Source organism: Nymphalis io, chromosome 14 (genome assembly GCF_905147045.1).
Source record: "Nymphalis io chromosome 14, ilAglIoxx1.1, whole genome shotgun sequence".
NCBI classification, from domain to species: domain Eukaryota; kingdom Metazoa; phylum Arthropoda; class Insecta; order Lepidoptera; family Nymphalidae; genus Nymphalis; species Nymphalis io.
Genome location: NC_065901.1, coordinates 7,956,729 through 7,982,645, shown reverse-complemented (window position 1 = coordinate 7,982,645; position 25,917 = coordinate 7,956,729). Strand labels below are relative to the sequence as shown.

At 32.5% G+C, this 25,917-nt stretch overlaps 3 protein-coding genes across 5 annotated transcripts in view; 1 reads left to right on the top strand and 2 right to left on the bottom strand.

The window, feature by feature from the left end:
* Positions 1-25,917, bottom strand: part of LOC126773154 (probable 39S ribosomal protein L23, mitochondrial) — a 176,580-nt gene that overhangs the window by 73,338 nt on the left and 77,325 nt on the right. The window lies entirely within an intron of this gene.
* The window catches only part of LOC126773142 (bumetanide-sensitive sodium-(potassium)-chloride cotransporter), a 35,962-nt gene that overhangs the window by 9,002 nt on the left and 1,043 nt on the right, over positions 1-25,917 (bottom strand). For 2 of the 3 annotated variants that reach the window (XM_050493773.1, XM_050493776.1), the window contains exons 2-8: positions 11,454-11,587; positions 10,800-11,085; positions 7,133-7,204; positions 6,845-7,025; positions 5,976-6,235; positions 3,270-3,378; positions 2,670-2,809 (exon numbers count right to left, since the gene is read on the bottom strand). In XM_050493773.1, the coding sequence (XP_050349730.1) occupies positions 2,670-2,809; positions 3,270-3,378; positions 5,976-6,235; positions 6,845-7,025; positions 7,133-7,204; positions 10,800-11,085; positions 11,454-11,467 (1,062 nt within the window). In that variant the 5' untranslated portion in view covers positions 11,468-11,587. Of the gene's footprint in view, positions 1-2,669; positions 2,810-3,269; positions 3,379-5,975; positions 6,236-6,844; positions 7,026-7,132; positions 7,205-10,799; positions 11,086-11,453; positions 11,588-11,655; positions 11,758-25,917 lie in introns of those variants that run through there. The other variant, XM_050493775.1, reaches the window with a different exon arrangement.
* Positions 18,161-19,225, top strand: LOC126773507 (uncharacterized). Its single transcript, XM_050494458.1, has 2 exons — positions 18,161-18,520; positions 18,936-19,225. The coding sequence occupies exons 1-2, from the start codon at positions 18,161-18,163 to the stop codon at positions 19,071-19,073; spliced, it is 498 nt and encodes a 165-aa protein (XP_050350415.1). The 3' UTR covers positions 19,074-19,225.

The window sequence follows — 25,917 nt, the reverse complement described above, 5'->3', positions numbered from 1 at the left end:
GATTGCATACCCTGAATATTATCGATTAGTTTAGTTCTTGGGAAAACTTGTAACGTTATTCGACTTTAATCGACTCATGTAAATGGCCTTTCTTATATTTTTACTTTTAAATTGAGAAACGTAAAAGTTAAGATATTATATTACATTAGTAATTCAATGTATCTAAAAGGTTTAGGCTTAGGCTTTAGTTTGACAAAACAATGTAACAATTCAACAACGTAACAATCAATTTCATAACGCAACATAATAATAGCAGTGCAAACCTCTAAAATAAAATAAAAACAATGATTCTATAAATAGCCATGAGCCATTGAAAGTCAAGACTTCAATTGGCTTAAATTGATTCCCTGCTCGATCGATTCAGTGATGTTATCCAAAAACTTCGAGGGTCAATCATTTTGACACACTTTTACGACTTTTATTTGATTTCGTTATATTTGCGACTTGTTGAATCATACATCATATAAAACTGCCTCGTTGGTCATAAGGTCAATACAAATACGTACTTAGTATACACATACATGTTTATGTGGTCGCAATACCCGGTCCCGGGTATTGCGACCACATAAACAATATCAATAATACATAGAGTTCTTAAAGCCTCTCATCCTATGCCTGATACCTCTTCGATCGTGTCGAATTACCTTTCCATCTCATCCCATCAGACTATGAAAGAAAGGGAATAATGAGTGCATTCTGTGTTTGTGCACAGTTGCACAGTGCACACACAATTGTGCATTAATATATTTCCTCCGCGGTTAGCCTTTAAGAATGACCATCGTGGCTGAAAATCGTCGAGAAAAAAATATAAATCGTCGAATATTTTAGGTATTGTTAAGCTTTAAATTATTATTAATAAAAAGCCTTTAACATAACATAACACATATTGTAATTTCCAACATCGTCAACGCAAAGACCTACACTTAGGAGTAACAAGCTATATTAGCTTCTTTTTCAATTAAGACAACAATTAGTTTCAATAATAGTACATTTGTCGGAGTGTATGAACGGAATTAGTGTTGTAAGAATATTAGAGCTACAAGATGTCGACATTAAGGTTTATTACATAGCACAAATTTGTTGCTATTAGCGATCAAAGTGACCGCTGAGTGTTAAAGTTACAGCTAACCTTATTGCATACGGTTTGCACACTGCGCGTCTTTTTTGTATGTACCTAAAATACTTTTATACAAACAATGATAAATAATACATACTAAAGTAGACGGCTTAAAATTTAGCTGCTGTTTTACTATATAACTGTCATGAAATTTAAAATTATATGGACACACTTGCTTATTAACTGTTAAAAATCTTCAAGAATTTAGATCGTAATGAAATACCTCATAGTTAATCACACATACCGAATAAGAAACGAGGAATAAACTCAGGTTCTCTTCTCTTTATCTTATTGTATATTTTAGAGCGAATCTTTAAATTAAGATGTGCTATGATCTAAAAGTCTCAAGTTTTAACATATACTTTCGTGCGCACACGATCCTATATATATATATTTTTTTATTTAACAATTGATAATTTCCGAAAATATTCTGGAATATTTTTAGAACTTTTTATAGAATTAATTATATAGAATAAATATTAATAAAAAAAATTATGCATTAATCCAGTTCTAAAAAGTAGATAAAATTTCATACTAGTAACAAAGATGTTGTAATTGTACTATCGCTAGAGGACGCGTGGGCGTTGATCGTGCTTTCCGAGCATCGAGTCGGATCAATTCGCAAATCCACGTGTACGTATACATAACTAACTCTGTGCGGAATGTCGATGATCTTTGTTCTTTTGTTTTATGTTCAAATTATTAATTTATAGTTATGAATGAAGCTGAAGCAAATATTTTTTCCTGGAAAAAACTAAATGACATCCATAACGCATCTTCGAAAAGATTTTTTCAAAAGTGATTATTGTCAGGTATGTCGAGAACCGAATGGTTTTTTATTCACTATCGATTAGTGTTGTGTCTAACATTATTTTTTGAAATATTTGTAATATGGATATTTGTCGATAAATACAGAAATTATAAATCTTACCATTAAATGTTAAAATAATCATTATATCTATATAAATATTATATTTCTATTCGAATAAGATTAATAATGACATTAAATCCAGTTATACCACGCATGCAATTATACGAGCTCACTGTGAAGTAAGCCATAATGTAATAAATATGGGCAGTGGGCAAGTGGGAAGGTGTCCTACTTCCCGTCCCCCTAAAACGAGAGACAAATATTGACAAGCGGAGTGGTCGCCGTTTAATTTTGGCGCCAACGTCATTCATAGCAACGGACAAAGTGCCTAAACTCGATACACGTACTTGTCGATGTTGGTTTACGCTTTCCGTATAGTTTGTGAAGTATCTCCTTTTTGGTTTTAACGAAACTATACTGGCACTTTTTTGTATATAATATTTTTGCATTGGTAAAAACTACTTACTATGTTTAGTTATTTTTATTGAAAAGGCATAACCCTTTTCAAGTTTCTGTATTACATAGGTACCTATTTTTTTAAGAACTTTCTAAAGATTTTCTAAGTTCTGTTATAAAAAAAATGTTTCAGAATTTGGTCACAAAAAAGATTTATTAAATATTATTAAAACTCTAAGATAAAAGGCAGATAAATTAATCATTACAAAAAATACAGCATCGTACCTTAAGATCTCCAGAGATGTTAGCGCCAGCTTGAATTCCAGTGACAGAAGGAAAGAAAATAGCGAACACGCTGAAAAAGTTGTGGTCGAGGCCCTCGCTGTAGCGGAAGTTCGGTTTGAAATTTTGCTTCAACGTTTCCGCTACGAGAACAATACATTGTTAAATATAATTTATTTGAGGTGATTAATGTTACAACATATTGGGCACACTTAATATATACACCATTAAAATTGTCTTAAATATGGCGGTAGCCCGTAGCATTCGATCATATAATTCTATTGGTCGTTATAGGAATTTTCTACTGGTGGTAGAACTTGGGCATGCTCGTCTGGGTAGGTACCACAAATTCTTCAGATATTCTATATACCGCAAAATAGCAGTACTTGATATTGTTGTGTTCCGGTTTGAAGGATGAATGAGCCAGTGTAATTACAGGCACAAGGGCATAGGCGGTATAAGCGATGGTTAACATTTTTTACATTGCCAATGTCTACGGGGCCACGTAATATGACCACTTACCATCACCATCAGGTGGCCCATTTGCTCGTCCGACCTATAGTATAATATATATTCATGTACCTATAAATAAACAATGCTTACCTGAAAGGCCAACAAATCCGTTAGCGATTTCGCCCATATCTCTCGGTCCCATCAGTGTGCCCACTACGAAATCAACCATGGCTCCAACAATGATGGCTATTAGAAAATTCTGTGAAATAAAAAATGTATCCTTTTAAATACACAAATGTTCATTTATATAAATACACAATCTACGACACCGTAACCGTAACCGTAACAGCCTGTGAATGTCCCACTGCTGGGCTAAAGGCCTCCTCTCCTCTTTTTGAGGAGAAGGTTTGGAGCTTATTCCACCACGCTGCTCCAATGCGGGTTGGTAGAATTCACATGTGGCAGAACTTCATTTAAATTAGACACATGCAGGTTTCCTCACGATGTTTTCCTTCACCGTAAAGCACGAGATGAATTATAATCACAAATTAAGCACATGAAAATTCAGTGGTGCTTGCCCGGGTTTGAACCCACGATCATCGGTTAAGATTCATGCGTTCTTACCACAGGGCCATCTCGGCTCTAATCTACGACACAGAGTACACAAATATGTCGCCTTTTTATATATAGATATCGTTTACGAATACACAAACTATACGATTGTATTAATGTAATATTATAAAAAATAGGTCACAAATTGTAATAAAAACAGCAAACGTAGAAAAAAATGCTTTAATTAAATAACGATTTTAGTCCCCGTTGTGCCGCTTCAATCCATTACCATTATAATTAGTTTCAATGACCATTAAGTAATTAATTTCACAGCATTGCTAATTATATATTATTATTAATTTATTAGAACTCTAAACGATCATGGAAATGTAACTACACTACTTATTTTATTTAGTACTACACATATACTACCCTACTGGTGGTAGGGCTTTGTGCAAGCTCGTCTGGGTAGGTACCACCCACTCATCAGATATTCTACCGCAAAACAGCAATACTTGATATTGTTGTGTTCCGGTTTGAAGGGTGAGTGAGCCAGTGTAATTACAGGCACCAGGGACATAAAATCTTAGTTCCCAAGGTTGGTGGCGCAATAGCTATAAGCGATGGTTGACATTTCTTACAATGCCAATGTCTAAGGGCGTTTGGTGACCACTTACCATCAGGTGGCCCATATGCTCGTCCACCTTCCTATTCTATAAAAAATAAAAATAAAAATATGATAAAAAGGTAGAATTTGTCTTCGTTGTTTTTCATGCCTGGCACAGTAATGTGATTGTAAATACTTTTATATTTTTATAAAATAACCTCGTAAAGAAACTATGATTGAATTCGATAATCTTAGAAACTACAAGTTTCGTTCGAATAATAATTAACTTTAGAGATTTTCGTTTGTTAGATAATATATTTATGAAGGAAGGCAGCCTTTACAGTTTTTCGCTTTGACCCTAAAGACAGGACCAGTAACAATAAACGAATTAAAGCAACTGTATAAAACAGAAAACATACAAGATGTTTGTTTAATCTAAAATAAGAACGAAGTCGCGGGTCTCAGCTAGTAATTAATATCTACTTTAATAAGTAATAGTCAGTAAATTTTTCACTGCTAGGTTTTTTTTTTTTTTTTGGTAGAGGCCTCCTCTCCTCGTCGAAGAGAAGAAGAATATTAAGAATTTATTCTACCTCGCCTCGCTGCTCCGACTTCATCGAGAATTATCTCGCTTTGTTTTTCCTTCAGCGCAGAGAACGAGATGAATTAGAAATATTTAATATTTTATGAACATTTAGTAGGATAAATAATAAGCACTTGAAAAAGTGCTTATTATTTACTTTTGTTTATAGTTTGAACATATACTGAATATTTTTGAGAAGACCAACCGAATACTACGTTTGTGTATCGTTATACACCATGCAAAGTTGTTATTCTTAACGTATATCTATTTCTATTACTGGGTCAGTATATGGCATTACATTATACCAAAGATGATAGAATCCTAAACGACAGTAAAAGTATTGTTCAAATAAACTAAGAAACATCTACTCGTATTCATATATACGTGTGTACTCTACATATTATGTAGAGTTGAATACACGCATCTGGATGATGTTCTTTGAAGGTTCAAATTACGAAGCTCACGCTCACCAATCATAATCACCGCAATTAAAATGATTACTATGAAGAAATGAAAATTATTCTGTTTTACTCTCGTTGAGTAACTAATGAAAGATATAAAGATTATATCATAGACAATTAATATTTTTTACTGATTTGACATATTTCTAGCAGTAATAGTGTGGTCCATACGTGCGCTCATGACCATATCTGGTGGAATGAAACAATCGCGATCCACAGCAGAGAGGAAACGAGAAATTAATAGATGAATTACCGAGAAACCCTCAAATCAGCTAAAGTATTTTTCTCTATTTCTGAAAAGTGCGGATTTTTAGCTCTCTTTATGACACAAGAAAAAATTCTCGTTCAGCAAAAAAAAAACTGCTCTTAAGTGTTCAGTTTAAAAGCCAATGACAAACTCTACGGTGATTAACGATGAAACTGAATAACACAAGTGCTTTTCTACCACTTCTTTCTTGTTATAACTTATATTTCTTTGCTATTTGCAGTTAAAGCTTGAATTTTAAAGTCTTGCAAAATATCAAAAATATTTAAAATCTGTGTCTCATTGTCTGACGTAAGGTCGGCTGAATATTTTTTGTCGATGTAGTCTAATTACTATTACATAATCAAATATTACGTACTAAATCATAAATAAAATAAGGATTATTTACCTGCGCCTTACTTTCCCAATCCATCCCGACCGCGCATATGATACACATTACAATGAGCGCCACGGTTCCTACTATTCTGACGTCATTTACACTGTTGTCTATGATCTTCACTCCTTGATTCAGGAGCAAATCGTTTAAAGAGTCACAAAAACCAATTGTGTTCATACTAGCTGCTACAGCGTTTGCGAATGCAAAAATTATACCAACGGAGGCTCCAAATTCTGGGCCAAGGGATCTGGATATGATATAATAGATACCACCTAAAAAAAATTTTTAAAAAATTAAAGAAAATTATTGATTGTCTTGAAGTCTACTGTTGGATGCTAATTTCGAGAATTACTTTTAATAATGGTAATTTATTATATGTTTTTTAATTTAGACAACATATCTTAAAGTTAGAAATTATGAACTAATTATTCCTGTGCAATTGTTTTTTTTAAAACTTTACTAAAAAAAATAATTAAGATTTATAGTATAATTATTAAAAATAGAGTAATGAAATCATATCAAAAATATAAACAGAAGACAATCAATGCTGGCAGTTTGTATAATAAAAGGCATAAATAAAACTTTTACTGCTTGACCTGATGCATAAACATTTATCATGAATTGAACATGCTGTAGTAATAATTATAAGTAAAACTCATACGAGTAGTAAGAAAAATGATAAGATTAAAGAACATCCTAAAAAACTGAAAGTAATGTAAAACTTTGTATATTAAATATTATTAGTATTCTGTATATTGAGTTTTAAGAATTATTATAAAATGAAAAAATACACTAAATCATAAAAACCAGTCAAAAAGCGGTTTTATGATGACGTATCCTAAATAAAAGATCTATTTTTTTAAGATGGGATTGAAACTTACCTCCTTTCACCTCTCCATTCGTACAAATAGCACTCATTGATAGAGTTGTGATGACGCACACAATTGCAGAAACTCCGATGATGACTAGAGTAAGACCGATTCCTGCTTGTGCCACTACCCAGGATATACGCAAGAACAGCATCACTCCCCATATGTTCAGTAAGCATGGTATTAACACTCCCTAAAACATTTTCTGAACTTAATATTTATATTGTTTGAAAATATAAAAGATATTTTCAAATACATATATTATCAATATTAAGTAAATGTAAATTATGAAAATCTTACTTGAATCCATCCTAGTTTTATTCCACCAGCTGGAGTCGGCGATTTTGTGTCCCTTTGGGGCTGTTTTTCATCCTATATAACAGTGTTATTTTAATGTGGAAAAATTTGGATATCATTCGTGATATATTTAAACTAAATAAAATATACATAAAAATATTAAATTTATTAAACTCTATTTAAATTAAAATTAATATTTTTTTCAATAACATTATTAAAGAAAAATTAGATGACCGTTTTAATAGTATGCTATTAAAACGGTCATCTAATTTTTCATCATCATCACGCCAATTAAACAGAAACCAAGTTAGTCTCGTGAGATTTCTTTTGACAGCTAAACAATTATCTTTCAATGAGTCACGAGTATAACAATATTATGTTATACTAAATTATCTTGGCTCATAAACGTGATATACTTCATAGCTGCAATGCTAAACGTGGTGAGATAATTGTCACTGTATGTCCATTGTGATTTATACTATAAAACTGAAATTATTATCAGGTGATGAACGATGAAAATGTTAACGATTGGCAATAAACTCTATGCATAATCGCCAGCAAGGCGCCCTACACTGGTCACTGCAATTTGTTCCTATATATATTTAAATTTTATATCAATTTTTAAAGTAGGCAAGAATATATTGATATATTGTTTTTTTTTATCTGTAATTTCAAAGATATATGTATACATTTTTGATATAGTAAGAGTAACAGCCTGTAAATGTCCCACTGCTGGGCTAAGGCCTCCTCTCCCTTTTTGAGGAGAAGGTTTGGAGCTTATTCCACCACGCTGCTCCAATGCGGGTTGGTGGAATACACATGTGGCAGAATTTCGATGAAATTAGGCACATGCAGGTTTACTTACGATGTTTTCCTTCACCGAAAAGCACGAGATGAATTATAAACAGAAATTAAGCACATGAAAATTCAGAGGTGCTTGCCCGGGTTTGAACCCACATTCATCGGTTAAGATTCACGCGTTCTTACCACTGGGCCATCTCGGCTTACATTTTTGATATATTATTTTTTAAATCGGATCACATTCAACTTAAACGACATATTTTGAATGTGTTTTGAAGTTTCTACAACTTTTTTCTTATCAAAATACCTTCTTTTACTTTGAATTTTATGTAATTATTCACTGTTATTAATGATACAATGCAAAAAAAAATATTGTTCGTTAAATATTCAAAGGCACATGAAAAATGAATGGAAAAACGATGACGGTTAGTGGTAATTTAGTAAAATGTAAACGTATACAAAAGCGACATTGTAAGTTGTGCAATTGCAAAATTATTATAATTTGTATCTCTAACTACGCTATATTTAGGTAGCTAAAGGTCGGCGATTTATGTAACAATGTCACTAGTGTTATCAGACATGGATATGTCCTAAAAATGTTATAGCAACATCTATTTCAAGGTTACACACTGCCTATTAAATATCGTGGTGATGGGCAGTTTGTATAAAATATATATTTTTAACTCAATCGTGTTGATTTAAGAAATGTTTTCAAGTCTATTCAGAGATATTAGCTATTAAAAATAAAACACACGTAGAGATAAACTTTATATTATTTATATGTTTAGAAATAGGGTTTCAATTTTCAAGATACCAATATTAGTGTTCAGGATTGTGGATAGTGGTGCTTTATAAATAATGTCCTCTAGACCGATTTCAACCACGGCGGCCAATCTCAAGAGGGATTAGCCAACTACGCAGGAGATATTATAGTGCACAAGTGTGTGCACAAACACAGATGCACTCTCTATTCCCTCACTCTCATAATCCGATGGGACGGCAATCCGACACGACCGGAAAGAGTTCAGGCGCAGGACCAATGGCTTTACGTGCTTTTCGAGGCACGGGAGTGCACACACCTCCAACTTCCAGATTCCGGGATGCTACTGAGAATTTTCGGATAGAAAAACCCAATAACTTTTTATTGGCCAGACCTGGGAATTGAACCCAGGACCTGCGGGTCTGCGGCCTTACATCAAACCACTAGACCAACGAGGCAGCCATGGGCTTTATAAATAATAATTGCATAAAAGGACAGATCTAAAATATCAAATTAACAAACGTTCATGTCAACAAGTAGACGTTGAGTCTCGATGTTCATTAAGTTGTCGCTATCTGTTAATAATTTCAGGAAAAACTTGTAATTGTATTGCACTTGATATTTTAACACCCATACTTCATAAACGATAGGAGATTAGATACAAGGGCTGGTAAATGTAGTCAAGGGCTGTTCAGCCCGGTGGTTACCAGTTTGAACTGGATTATTACGGTCTTTTCACGTGCCTTCTAATGGCATCGAGAAAATGACGCATCTCACTTAAATGCTTCCGTCGTTTGTGACTAAATAGAAATAAAATTTGTTTGTCAACTACTTTTCACGTTATTTAATTTCATAAACAGCTTAAAGTGAATAAGTGCATGTTTTTTTTTTAATTTGTGGACTAAAAATTCAAAACAATATTATAGAGAGTAACAGCCTGTTAATGTCCCACTGCTGGGCTAAGGCCTCCTCTCCCTTTTGAGGAGAAGGTTTGGAGCTTATTCCACCACGCTGCTCCAATGCGGGTTGGTAGAATACACATGTGGCAGAATTTCAATGAAATTAGACACATGCAGGTTTCCTCACGATGTTTTCCTTCACCGTTAAGCACGAGATGAATTATAAACACAAATTAAGCACATGAAAATTCAGTGGTGCTTGCCCGGGTTTGAACCCACGATCATCGGTTAAGATTCACGCGTTCTTACCACTAGGCCATCTAGCCGAGAAAACAATATTATAAATTAATGTCAATAACTAACAAAGTTCATAAAACATATATATTTGAAGATACACCAAAATGTTAGTTTAAACCTAACTAACCTTTTTACTGGAAAGTTTTTTACGTTTATATTTTACTTCTTGAAATAATCACAGAGAGATAGATAACGAGAGAGAAAGTAGAACAAATAAAAAATAAAAAACTATTATGAATATTATGATCCATTCGTCGTTACTATTTTAATTTAATTATAGAAACTGTATCCAATTAAGCGTATCGAAATAGTCTTGATTCTACGATAAATATTTCAGTTATGTATTTTAATTTTTTTATAAATAAATACAGTGTACACTAAATTTGTAACTAAACCTATTAAGTCTGTTATAATTTGTGTAAAATAAAAATTGATTATTTCGAAAATGGCAAATAATATAAGCCTCGTAGTATACATATAGCCTTTCGAAGGCTTATAATGCTGAGCTTACGTAAATAAAATTTGTAAAAATTACATAAAAAACGATTAGCTTTTGCTAAAAAAATATATTTTTTATATGGTAGTATAATAATCATACTTTAACGTTAAAATAATTACGTTATTTCCATACAATTACACTAAACCTATGTTTATGTTCAAATTATGCTTTTAAACTTTTTTTAATGACACAATTTTTTGGTCGGCTAATTATTCATATCCCTAAATGGTTGACTGTTCGTTACACAACCTTAAACGGGTCTTTATGAATTATGAAGATTGAAGACCTATTCATTATACAATTGTCTTAAGATGTATGATTAATACCTAATTTATCAATAATATATAAAAAATAGGTAATAAATACGCATGTGCTAAAATAAATCATATTTAACTTATGTCCCTCGTAACTTACCTCCTCAGTAATCAAATGATCTCCGTGCAACTCTCCTAAGCTCGGTCGTTTCAGAGCTCTTTTAGAATTTCTGTAGTTTTCCATCCTTGGTAAGGCTTCCCTCGTTAGTTGCGCAAGAGATCTCTTTCGTCTCCAGCCAGCATCATGAAGCCAAGTATCTGGTTGAGGATTGGGATCACCTCTCTCCACCATCTCCACTGAAGTACGTAGGGGTCGAGAGATGATGCTCGCTCCCATGTGTATACCATTTTTTTTAGATTCCGACTCTACCGTCGAAACTGAGAACCTGATAATTATTATATATTTCAAAATGAAATCAAGATATTACAAAAAGTATCATATATATTACATAATATATTACATAAATAATATAATAGTTTTGGTAAAAGTATAAAATTACTTTTACCAAAAAATACTTTTTTTTTAAAGAATTAACTACATATTTCATCCCTTTTTCATTCGTAATCTTGTCATATTTTTTAAATATTGTACTAGTATATTTTTCATCTAAAACAATTGGTTCTCAGCCTAAGAATATGAATAAATTGTTATAATAATAATTGGTTATAAATAAATACGAGTATGTTATTGCAATGTTATTGAATAAATTGTAGCGTTATTCAAATTGAAATATAATATTAATTTAAATCGTACCTGCTTTCCGCCATTTTACTTGATATACTTTGTACTCTACCGGAAAATCGTCTTATATGAACCCAGCACTTTGAAGGAACTCATACAAATATCTTCGGATTTTATCTTCAACCACATAATTTGTTGCCTTGATTCTGTGAACAAATATACCTTGAGTATATTGATAATATTATAAATATTTTCCTTAATGTTTTTTTTTTACCTTTTAATAAAAGAACTTTATATATTTTATGTATGTCTCTACATCTTTACGTCAAGTAAATGAACACTAAAATTTAATTCGCTTAATAGCCGTGTGTTATTATTATTCATGTTATCTAAGTATTTAATCAGAGACAATAAAGTGTATGTGAGAATCCACTAGAATACTATACATCATATTACATTATTAAGGCTCTACAATCAAATATGGTTATAGTTAGGTTTTATATTATAGTAGTTATTTTATATACATGTATGTCTTGTCTTTTTTTCCTTACTGATTCTTTCTGATCTTTTTTCCTTCTGATTATTGATATAAGAAATACCAAATCATAAATACAAACTAAAATAATGATATAGGAATAATTGTTTGTATGAGTGCTTAAAAGTATTTACATGATGAAGATTAATCTATCTTCCACATTATGCGAATGTTACTAACGAAACTTTTGGATTGAACTTTATAAATCAAGCCCTAAAAAACTAATCCCAATCTCAGGTAACTGGCAAAGCAACAAGAGACTCAACTGTATATTAACCAGTTACAAAATATTGTAGATATTAATTTTCAGTTTGGCAGGAACAAAAGGTACATGTGTGAACAGTTAACAGTGAAAAATTGGGATTTTACACACTATGATTCTTCATCTTTATTCTTATAACTCTTCAAATATGCCAGAATTATTAAGTGCTCAGAATGGATAGCATCCTTGATAGTCTGATCAAATATGATTACTTCACTAAGGAATGGACAGTGACGCAAACGACATCCCAATCTTTTTGGGAGAAACTTAATTACATTAATTCGTCATAATACAACAAAAGTCGTTAATGTATTGATTGAAATGCTTTTAAATATATTTAAATTTATATATATATATTACTCATTATCATTATTAGAAATCTATGAATAAATAATTGCGGTAACTTGCCATGTTATCCCAGGTTTATTTTTAATTAATAAGCTCTCGTCTTAAAATTCTCGTCTTACAACGCACTCATCTTTATATACATATTTAATTCTCCTGTACGTGTATATATCACTGATCTAAATAGCTGGACCGATTTTGATGATTTTTTTTATGTGCGTTTCAGCGAATCTCTGGGTAGTATAGATTTGTCCCAGATAGTACTGCGATCGGGATCAAAGTTTTTTTTTTTAAATTAGTGAAAAAAAAAAGACACGTACTTCTTATGAATAAAAATAACCAATTAAATATATTAGTAAAACAAATGATATTGTAACTACTCTAACATTCATAAGAAATAAATAATTTCTCTGCCAGTTGATTATACTGGTTTTATAGCAGTCACAAAATCTATATCCAGACAAATACTACTAAATTTGTATACATATAACTTTACATTAAAAATAGGACTTGACCGCAAACACTTTGTTTTTATAAATCAACCACAAGTAATAAGTTATACTTAACTCTACATCATTGTTTGAATGTTATCATGTTTCAATGTATGTATCTAATATCAGGAAGATGAAGTAAGTTTAAACACATTGCTGGACTTCAACAAATTAAATATCATATAAGCAAAGGACTTCTACTTAGCCAAGACGGTTAGAACACCTGCGTCTTAACCGATTTTCCTATGTTTAATTTATGTTTATAATTCATCACATGCTCGGCGATGAAGGAAAACATCGTGGAAACTCGAATAAGTTCGAATAACTTCGAATGAGCCTACCTAGCAGTAGGATATTTACAGGCTGTTAATTTACTTACTCTAATTAATAAAAAGAATTATAATATATTTTTTGAAGTGAAACTTGTTTAGGTGCACTTTGCATCACCGACATGCTGATGTTAATATAATTAAATCGTTGAAGGTAAAAATAATATAAGTGTATTTTAACTATTATTTATTTAAATTAAACTATTCATATTTTGTACCGAATTTGCGAGAGATGTGTATTTTGATGAATAAAAAGCTATATAATAAAAAGTGATAGAATTATTACTTGGAGTGTCAATAGACGTGGAAATTAGTCAAATATGCCTATTTAACAATTTCAAATTTTCACTTCTATTGACAGTCCCTATGGTTTTTTTTAGATTAAGTGTACATATATTGATATAAGTTCAAGTTAACTGCCTCGTTGGTCTAGTGGCTTGATGTAAGGCCGCAGACCCGTAGGTTCAATTCCCAGGTCAGACTAATAAAAAGTTATTGGGTTTTTCTATCCGAAAATTCTCAGTAGCAGCCCGGTGTCTGGAAGTTGGAAGTGTGTTCACTCCCGTGCCTCTGAAAGCACGTAAAGCTGTTGGTCCGGCACCTGAACTCTTTTCGGTCGTGTCGGATTGCCGTCCTATCGGATTATGAGAGTATAAGTTCAAAATAATAAATAGGTTTTCACTTTTTAAATAATATATTTATTAGTCTAAAGATCAAAGTTACCACTGATCCCAGATAAAACCTGTTAGTTTATTTTAGAAAATTCTAAGTTCCTAACACTCTTTACATTTAATTTGTCCCCGAACTAATCTGATCTGGGTTCTTTCTTGTTTTCTTGTTTTCCAGTACAAATATGAGTACTGATTAAAGACGATAAGCACAAGAAGTATCGAACATCAGAAAAAATTTAATCATGGTGCCAAACGTGTTCACAGTGTGATCATGATGGTTGTGAAAGATGATGTCCCCCTGATCGATTTCGGTCCCAAAGGCATTTGCATATATTATTGTCACAAATATGTGCGCATACACAGGTGAACTCTCTAATATCTCACTCACATTCTTACCCTCTGATCTCCTGATGGGATTGCAATCCAACCGAAGAGTTCAGGCGCTGTACCTACAGCTTTACCTGCCAAAATATGTGAACCGATTGCAAACGCTGTTTACTTCCAAAAGCCACTAGACCAAAGAAGCCATCAGTCAGTTCATGATCTTATAACAATGTGGTAATGGATCCATCAACCGTCTTGTTTTGGTAAATTCCATAAGCAGAGTGTCAGTTGAAACCTTGTCTAGTGCCTCATTTATTATATATAATAAAGTGGTGAATGTATGACACTTACTCGATTGACTGCCAACCGCGCGATTAGCGCTAATGAGAATTTGATTGATGTACTTCGACTATATACAAAACTATTAATAACAATACATATAATATTACTTTATGAAAACATATTTATTTGCAAGTATTCCATATGTATTAAAAACAAAATGTATTATTGATTTTATATTAAGGAAAAAAATGCTAGTGTATAACATTTTGCGTAACTACTCATAAGAATTACCAAGAATTAAGATGATAATCGACAATCATAACAATGGTCTTTAATCCCTTGTTAAAGAATATTATTCGGTTTTGAAAAGCACAGTAATACTATTAAACTAATTCTATTAATATTCCAAGTACTTTTTAATTTAAGTTCCGTAACAGAGATAATAGAATAAATATAATTTAATCAGCTTAGTAAAATCTGTTCTATAAAATAAATAAATAAAAATGTTTTTCAATAAGATTGAAGATATTCAAAAAAGATAAGTTACTTGAAAAAATAATTAATAATTCTTGTATCGAAACAAAGACAAGAGTTATTAGTTATTTTTGGATTGTTCAATGGATACCGTTCTCGATAAGTTGCGATCATTTTTTGTATCGTCGTCGAAAATTCCAATTATGAATATTCCTTCTCTCTCCACTTCATATATGTAGATACAATAACGCAAAGAATGTCAATAAAGCCGAATCTACCGATAACCTTATAATTATTATATTGTAATTCATCAAAAGCTAGATACCTACGGTATATTATGTATGAATAAATAAATATATATAAAAATAAATAAATAAATATGTATAAATAAATAATCTAAATTTAATTTAAAAAATGTCTTATATTATATGACTATTGATAGTAAAATATTGAAAACTTTGAAGAGAATAAGATATGAGTCCTACTTTTTATTTTAGCATTATACGAAACGAGAAGCTCGCTCGACGAGTGTCCGCAGGCTTTTGCGGCAGTTTAATCCGGTTGAAACCAACCACGGGTAAGTCCGTGTCACGTGTTCGTCCACCGCCCTACTCGTATATGTATGAAGTGAATATAAATGCTATATACAATGATACGTAATGAAAATGAATTGCGTTTTGATATAGAAAATTTTATTTATTGATTGCGGAATAAATTAATGATGCAAGATGTGTAATTAGCATTTAAGTTATAAGTAACATAAACATGAGAAATAATATTTTTGGATTATTATTTTTTGTAAAGTTTGATACGTTATAACAAGATAGTTTGACATGATACGTTATAACAAGTACTCGATTCGAAGTTATGTTTACGTACATATATGTAATACGACAAACAGCAAAAACGTAAAAGACGTGTGAATGCAAAGGTCAATTCACGGTTTACGTTGAACAAATGACATTTAAGCAATATTTATTCAATTAGATAAAACCTAAGCCACTTATGGTCTTAGTTAATTTGTTATAAAACGATGAAAACCTCACACCTTTACCGACAAGTTTAGAAACCTTGAGGAAAACACGCGCTGTCATAATTCGAGCGATTAGATCAGTGGATAACAAAAAGGGTACTGTTCGTGGACATCGCATGTCCATTTTAATAAAGTCTGTTTACAGGTGCCTTTTATTTAACACTCAATGATGTCGTGGACAGTTAACAATACAAATATTGTACACAACACTAACTATGTTATGTAAGAAAAAAAATACTCATACATCAGTACTGTTTTTCTGTCTGAATATAGGAAACCGGAAATGTACATACTTGTATATACTTAGTATGAAAAATTTAAAAACCCTAATTTAATAATAATTTACACACTTTCATATTGATATTTTTTTATGAGAATCGGGTTTAGCAGGTTTTTGTAGCGACACCGCGAATAAGATCACATCTTACGTTTTAGATTAATTTACGTTATCTAACAATATGTTTTGACTGACACACGGACCTCATAAAATAAATGAAACTGCATTTAATATTAAAACGCGCGTTTTTAACAAAACGAATGGGCTGGAATATTCTTAAAACGTACAAATTTTCATTCATAAATATTCCGGAAAGTAGAATTTGGCGAAATCCCAAAGTTTACAAACCGCAAAACCTATATAACGTGGAAGTTAAAATATTGTAAGCAATGCATTTGCGTACCTACTTGATATTCAGTCTAATAATAGAATATATGCTAGGTATTATTTCTCACAGCTCTCTTGTTTTCTATTTCATTTTATACACCCACCCACCGACGCTATCAATAAAACTGGTAAATAATGAGCTTGGTATTATATTATTATATCTTTTGTTCAATAATAAAAAAATACAGATATTAAAGTTAACTGAAAATCTCGCATGTTTTCAATATAACATTAAGATAGTGATAACGTATTAATGAGCAATTTTTTTTTGTTTTATATAATACATACCTTCGTAAGTAATATTACAATTTCCGTAATTCCGTTCCGTAACAGCCTGTGAATGTCCCACTGCTGGGCTAAAGGCCTCCTCTCCACTTTTTGAGGAGAAGGTTTGGAGCTTATTCAACCACGCTGCTCCAATGCGGGTTGGTGGAATACACATGTGTCAGAATTTCAGTGAAATTAGACACATGCAGGTTTCCTTACGATGTTTTCCTTCACCGTAAAGCACAAGATGAATTATAATCACAAATTAAGCACATGAAAATTCAGTGGTGCTTGTCCGGGTTTGAACCCACGATCATCGGTTAAGATTCACGCGTTCTTACCATTGGGCCATCTCGGCTTTTTATTACAATTTACTGATCACCAATTACTTAAATAAATTGTATTTAAACAAAAATATACTTTAATCGTACTGATTTTCTTTTGAGGACTGAAGTACCTATTTCTTTCCAAACCTGGTTATTTGTTTGATATTCAAGAATCAAGAATTTAACCACTGTAAGTTATATCGTAAAAAGGTAAGTAAATATTCTATTAATGCTTACTCTAGTTTAAACGTAACTAAAACGTAGCTTAACATAAATATGCTTGATTAGAATACTTATCAAAACTTGGATAAATTCTAATTTTAATATTTAAAAAAGTTAACCCGACTTCAAAGGCGTCAAAGTTAAACAAAAAATGTAAATAAAAAAAAAACGTTTTCTCCTTTTCTTCTTCACTTCAAAAGCCCATTACTTCAAAAGAACAAAATTTAATTATCTAAGTCGGTCTAGCCATTTTCAAATAATCAGTAAACATATGAATATATAAAAAAATAACGGGTCTGTTTCCGTCGTTTTTGCTCAGATCGTGTTTTAATTCAATTTACCTAGTTCAATCAAATAAATACTAAATACTATCAAATAATATCAGGTTATGGGCCCAGTATGTCCGATAGTATATTAGAAAAGTAATTCGAAACATAAGCGCTGTGATTCAATAAGATTGAAGTTAGATAACCTCAAAACTGGCCATTGCCGGCGAGTTCGTTATTTTTTTCCCAGCAATTTCAGCTTAATTTTTTGAGAAAATACTTAATAAAATGGCATCACAAATATCAATGGGTACAATTGAGAAGCTAATTGGAAGAGAAAATTACCAAAGTTGGAAGTTTGCCGTGGAAAACTACCTCGAACATGAAGAATTGTGGCAGGAGATTGAATCTGACCCAGGCTATGTATCTGATAGCAAGAAAAATACGAAAGCAAAATCGAAAATAATACTGTTGGTAGACCCGGTTAATTACGTCCATGTTCAAGAGGCTACAACAGCGAAACAGGTTTGGACCAAACTTGAAAAAGTGTTTGATGACTCAGGGCTTAGTAGAAAAGTAGGTTTATTGAGAGATTTGATCACCACTGACTTGGACAATTGCTCGAGTGTCGAGGAATATGTCAATAAGGTAATGTCAACAGCTCACAAGTTAAGAAATATCAATTTTGTAGTAGGAGACGAGTGGCTGGGTACGTTGCTGCTCGCTGGCCTCCCTGATTACTACAAGCCAATGATAATGGCTTTAGAGAGCTCCGGTGTGAATATTACTGCAGATTATGTAAAAACTAAGTTGTTACAAGAAGTTAAGGTATCAGATTCAGCTGCTTACTATGCCAAGTCATATAATAAACAAAATACTATGTCAAAGTCAATGCCAAAAAATCCTGATAACCAATTTCAGAGGAAAGGGCAACCCAAAGGGCCACGATGCTTTGTATGTAACAAGTATGGTCACATGAGTAGGGATTGCTACTTTAAAGACAAAAAAAAGGGTCCGTCAAATAATGACAATTCTAATAATGGTTATTATGCTGCTTTTTCAGTTGCTGCTGCATTGGATGGAAGTTGCTGGTATGTTGATTCCGGAGCATCATTGCATATGTGCAATAACAAGAATTGGATGTATGATGTATCCCCATCAACTATCAACAATATTAAGGTTGCAGACAATAAAACAGTAGCAGTAAAAGGCAGTGGCAAGGTGGATTTTCAGATTAGAGACTCAGATGGCATAATACGGACAATACAGGTCAGAGATGTTTTATATATACCCACACTAACAGTTAATTTACTTTCTGTAAGTCAAATGGTGAATAATGGCTGTGAAGTGAAATTTGAGAGAGATGGTTGTCAGATATATCAAAATAATAAACTAATATTGACAGCATTGCATCGCAATAACATGTATATATTGAATAATGTTTCTGAAGCACCGGCATTGCTATCAACAACAGATGAGCGAGATATAAATTTATGGCATCTAAGAATAGAAAATAACTGATAGTGCAGAAGGGGTTGAATTATCGATAAAAGGTAATCAAGTTTGCACAACTTGCTTAGAGGGAAAAATGAATAGGCAACCATTTAAAAATACGGGTACTAGGGCTTCAGAATTGCTCCAATTAATTCACTCAGATTTATGTGGTCCGATGGAGACAAGTTCTATTGGAGGTGCCAAATATTATATTACTTTCATCGATGATTACAGTAGGAAAGTATCTGTCTATTTCATGAAGAGCAAGTCTGAAACTTTAGAAAAGTTTAAAGAATTTAAGAATTTAGTAGAAAATGAAACTAATAAGAAAATAAAGACATTGCGCACAGATAATGGAAAAGAATATGTAAACAATGAGTTTAAATTGTTTTTGTGTAAATCTGGTATCCAGCATCAAACTAGTAATCCATATACGCCACAACAAAACGGTATGGCAGAGCGTATGAATCGCACATTAGTAGAGAGAGCTAAATGCCTAATTTTGAATTCCAGACTACAGAAAATATTTTGGGCTGAGGCGGTTTCAACAGCGGCATATATAACAAATCGTTCACCAACAAAAGCTTTGGACTACAAGACACCATATGAAATGTGGACAGGTAAAAGACCAAATTTAAATAACATGAAAATATTTGGTTGTCACGCAATGGTTCATGTATCAAAAGAAAGCAGACGAAAATGGGATTCAAAAGCTACTAAGATGATATTTGTGGGTTATTGTGAATACACTAAAGGCTACAGATTGTATGATGAGAGTAAAAAACAAATATACAAGAGTAGAGATGTTGTTTTCTTGGAACACACAGCTAGGAATAATTGTGTAATTATGCCACTCACTTTTTTGCAAAAACAGGAAACGACAGCCAAACAAGAATCTGATACCGATACTTTAGTAAATGAAAGTTCAGAAGAGGAACAATTGTATGATGCCAGCAGTGATATATCAAATTCAGAAAGAGATAATGACCCAGATTACACACCGGAAAGATTTGATGACGATTCCATACCATTAAGAAATATAACTCTGAGGCCAAGGAATATCAAACCTACTACTTATTTTTGTTATGAAGAGAAACCAACAAGTTCATCAGCATTATTAAAGGAACCAGAGACTGTGGAAGATGCTCTTTCAAGCCCAAAAGCAAAAGAGTGGAAAGAAGCTATGGATAGCGAGTATGAATCGCTCCTTCGGAATAATACATGGACATTGGTAACTCAACCTGAAGACAAAAGAATAATCCCTTGCAAATGGGTTTACAAAATGAAAATAGATGCAAATGGTGAAGTTGTACAATACAAAGCAAGATTAGTCATAAAAGGATTCAGACAGAGGAAAGGATCTGAATATAATGAAATTTTTGCCCCGGTCGTACGGCATACTTCAATAAGATATTTGTTTGCATTAGCTGTAAAAGAAAACTTATATATAGATCAAATGGATGCAGTTACAGCATTTTTGCAGGGAGATATAGATGCTGAAATATATATGAATCAACCACCTGGCTATGAACACGGACAAGAAGTTTGCAGATTAAATAAGTCTATTTATGGCTTAAAACAGGCGAGTCGCCAATGGAATTTAAAACTTACTTCTGTTCTCAAACAGTTGGGATTGAAAAGTACATCTGTTGATCCATGTATTCACTACAGAAATGATAATGGAAGCATCATCTTTATATTGATATATGTTTATGATTTATTAATTTTTTATAATAATGAAGAGAAAGGTAAAGAAATCAAGCTACAACTTAAAAGTAAATTTGAAATGAAATCGCTTGGACCTGTCAATTATTTTATTGGCTGGAGGATAAGTCAAAACGCGGCCAGAGACCAAATTTATATTGATCAGACTGCTTATATAGAAAAAATCCTACAGAGATTCAATATGACAGATTGTAATCCAGTCCATTCGCCCTGTGATCTTAGCTCCAAATTGATCAGCACAGGAGATCAAAATAATATAATTAGTAATGTACCTTATCAAGAAGCTATTGGGAGTTTGCTTTACCTATCACAAGGCACAAGACCAGATATCTGTTTTGTTGTAAATAAATTGAGTAGTTTCAACAACAAACCAGAAATACAACACTGGTCAGCAGTTAAAAGAGTGCTACGCTACATAAAAGGAACTAAGGATTATAAATTAAAATTGAGCCAAAATAAAGATGAAAGAAGAGTGTTTGGCTACTGTGATTCAGATTGGGCTTCTGACATTAACAGCCGGAGATCATGCTCTGGCTACACTTTTTTGTTTCAGGGTGCTTCAGTCTCGTGGTGTTCTAAACGACAGAACACAGTTGCCTTATCAACCATGGAGGCTGAATATATGGCACTAGCTACGGCCACACAGGAGGCTATGTGGCTAAGGCATTTAGAGTCGGAACTAAATTGGAAGCTTACAGATGTGCCTACCATAATTTATTGTGATAATCAAAGCGCAATCAAATTTGCAGGTATTGATTCTTACTGTGCCCGCAGCAAACATATTGATTTGAGACATCATTTTCTCCGAGAAAGAGTTGCTGATAAGGAAATTCAACTCTGCTATGTTGGGACTCAAGATATGGTTGCTGACATACTTACAAAACCAATTTCTCCAAAGAAGACTGATGACTGTTCCATGGTTATGGGTTTGCAATTAAGAAGAGGATGTTGAAATGATTAATTGCAACACTGAACGCCATCTATTTAGAATATTGTGCACATGTCATATTATGACATTTAAAAAAAATATATATATATACTCTGTAAATCTGCCTTGTCAAATATACACATTGTTTCCGTCGTTTTTGCTCAGATCGTGTTTTAATTCAATTTACCTAGTTCAATCAAATAAATACTAAATACTATCAAATAATATCAGGGTCGAAGATATTCCGGCTTTTTTAAAATGGGTAAAATATTGAGCTGAGGGTTAATTTAGTAGATTTTATGAAAAAATTCATTAAGTAAACAGTTTACATTCTTATCTTTCTAGCCTTTTTATTCAATGTGAGTATTTAAACTGTGAATGACAAGCGTTTGCGTTAGTAGAAGATAACTATTATTACTTTTTCAAGATGCCACTCGTATATCAATTGATAAGATATTTTATGACAATTACAAATATTTTGGCTTTTAGCGGCCTTTACCTAATCTTAGAATGTTCGTTATGAAAATATATGTTACATTATCGTCCAAATCCAAGCGTATTATATTTGATTTAAATTATTATTGTCATTAGTCTTTAATGTCAAGAAATTATTTCGTCGATTAGGTTTTAAAATCGAATTGTGTTATTAACAGATTATGAGAATAAGGGAATAGAGATCACTCTATAGACGCACTTCTATGTTTGCGCACGCCGTTGTGCACTGTAATATATTCAGCTTTTACATACACATTTATATAATTAAATAATAATTGATTATATTAAATTAAATGGAATAAGCTCCAAACGTTCTCCTCAAAAAAGTAGGCCTTAGCCCAGCATTGGGACATTTACAGGACGTAACTGATTATACTGATATTCTTGCATAGTTGCAATTTATTTTCACTGTGCGACATTATATTATCTTGTCGATCAATTTGACTATTCCATTTTCGCAACATGCGCCATTTTTATCGATGAATCATATCGATTACTTGATTTTTTTAAGTTCAAAATATATTCCATTTACCAATGATGCTTGTTGTAGTTTATTTATAAGTTTAAATACTTCGTACTGTACACATATTATTTAAAAAACTTTTACGATACATACTCAATCAAAATATATTTTGTTGAATTGTAATAAAACTATGTTCTCAGATCTGTTGAAGGTTATCTTGTTGTATTTTTAGGAATTAACTAGATTATGTATACAAAATTGATTTACGTTGTTTAATAAATAATAAATATCTTCCTTCTCTCAAAGGGATAATTCGTGAATTAATGATAAATTGCGCTATTTTTAACTTCATTACATACATTTGTTAGAGCTTTTGAAGACATTTTTACGTCAAATTTCATTTGGTTGGTTAGCGTTTAATTATGAATGAAGGTTTTATTACTTTTATTAGCCGCTTACGACGATGAACCATATAATCTACAGGTGTTCATTGGTGACGTGCGAATTAAAATCTGGTGTATTACTGTATCTTGCAGACGTTTTTGTTACTTCATATGTGATTCTTGTAAATATTTTTATTCTTTATTATTATTATTATTATTTACTTTATTATATTTCTAATATATATAATACAATATAGGGACGATTTGCTTCAAGATAAGTGCGTCATTGATTAACTCTTCAAGCTGTTTGTCTCTAATTCTGTTACTGTAAGAAAACGGATAGGTAAAGTATAATAATTAAATCTGATTTTACTTCGTTTCTAAAGTCTAGATTACTACATACTATAATTGTCTATTTGCAAACGGCAATTAACTTTGCAACTTTCAAAACAGATGTCAGAGTGCTCTAATAACGTCAGTCGGGGTACGGCTCACGGTTTAATCAAGTAATAGAGACTGATGAAGCTCCCTACGTACACTACTAATAGTAACAAACTACAAGAAAAAGAATAACTTGCGAGGATATTCGTGTAAATTTTACATGTGAAGTGGCTGGCCTGTTTTAACTTCATTATTGTGAAAAATTTATCTCAAAAAACGGAAATAAGTAAAAAATACGGAGATTTTTAGTATAGACCATTTAATTAATTTTATATATAAATAACCAAACTTAAACACGTAAAACGTAAAAAGAGAATGATTGTTTTTTTTTGACGTTTTATTATTGCAATTTCGCATCTCTCTCCTACCTAAAGCTCATCAACTCAATTCTCAAACAATAACAAAACACTCCTCTAATTAATCAATTATCAACTCGTAGGCTTCTTTTATTGTCGAGAAATGAGGGGTTTCTCCATGGTTAACTAAATGTCAAGTCCAACATTTACAAAGTCATTGGTATTACGATACATTTAATATTTCAATTGTTCCTATATTTCAGGTGTAGATACTCGTTCAACTGCAGCACATGTATTTTTTATGAAACGGGCGGCCCAATGGACCACCTAATGTTAAGTGGTCACTGCCGCCAATAAACATTCGCATTGTAAGCAATGTTAACCATGTAATGTAAGGAACATTGCCATTTCAAACCTTGGGAACCGCGATATTATGTCCCTTGAGGTTGTATTTGTTCTGGATCATTTACCTATAATGGAATATGCGATGAGTGGGTGGTACCTACCCGGATGGGCTTGCAAATGGCCACCAAGTATCTATTACAGTCAATACCAATCTTATCTACTTAATCTGTAATATATTAATGTTGTCTTAAGCAAACTTTCTCTTTTTATCTAGCCTCTCAAGCTATGGAAAGTGAATAATATTCATTTAAGTAATAATGTTTTAATTTAAAACTATTTTTCCTATTCTAAGCCTTAGCCGCGGGCTTAGAATCGATAAAAAAAACTGTGAGAATAAAATTTATATGCTTAGGTTTTCCTGTTTATTGACCTTTCGTTAACTTTTTAAGAATAAAATTTGAATTGTTTTATTTTCGTTCTATTGCAAGGTCTTGCGGCTGCCTAGTTTGAACATATTTTGAGTAGATGGATATAAAACTCGGAATTACCTGTTCACCAATACAAATTGACCTCAGCTTTATATTGATAAAAAAAACGATATGACATAAAATGTGTCTTCAAAATTTTGATAATTTGACTCAAGGTTTATAAAAATTTCATTCGAAAAGTATAGACTTAACTGTCTTTCCTATATTTGCGTAACTACGGAACCATATTAATAAATTCTCCTCAATGCTATGTATAATTAACGTATTTCTAATGTATATACTTTTCAGAAACGATAATGAATTAATATACAATGAAGGTAATGGCCACATACAATGTAAGTGATATCTACATAGTACATACTACTGCACTGTCGCCCGGGGCTAACAACTACCCAACGCAGTAAGGTTATGTTTGCCTTGCCGCTTGTGTTGTCCGATACATGGCACGTGTACGCGGTGAACCCTATGGGTCAACACTGTTACGGCTCCCAATATCACGTAAGAGAGGCTCTCTTACAGATACCACAGAGAGTCATAGCCTTAAGATCGATAAAGGTAGCGGCGATTCACCACATTAATATGTGGTACCAGTAATAAAATTGAAATATTAAGCAGGCGCTATGAAAGTAGCTTCACAGGATAGCAAGACGGAAAGCATCTCACTACGCCTTGATGGGCTGTGACGCTATATCTTGGCGGCGATCATTGGTGGAGATCTCTCGTTACTGAGCATGGTAAATGCTATACTCGATTGCGAGAGTAAAGAAAATTGTAACGTTGCTGTAAGAGATCGCGGAACAAAACTGAAAAAAGAAAGCCTCTGCCGACCTACACCGACGTAGAAGACCTGAGCGCAAGTGCCAACACTATGCGCATGTAATGGCCACGCTGGGGTTGGGAGTATTTTTGTTACTATTAGATATTTACGAGGGCTTAACGGCCTGTATCGGCGTGCCCGGATAGTATGTGTAAGCGATCTCGTGATGT

Coding starts and splice junctions, on each gene's coding strand:
- LOC126773507 (XM_050494458.1), top strand. CDS start 18,161: ATGGCATCACAAATATCAATGGGTACAATTGAGAAGCTAATTGGAAGA. Junction 18,521..18,935: donor TCGAGGAATATGTCAATAAG/GTAATGTCAACA, acceptor CTGCTTTTTCAG/TTGCTGCTGCATTGGATGGA.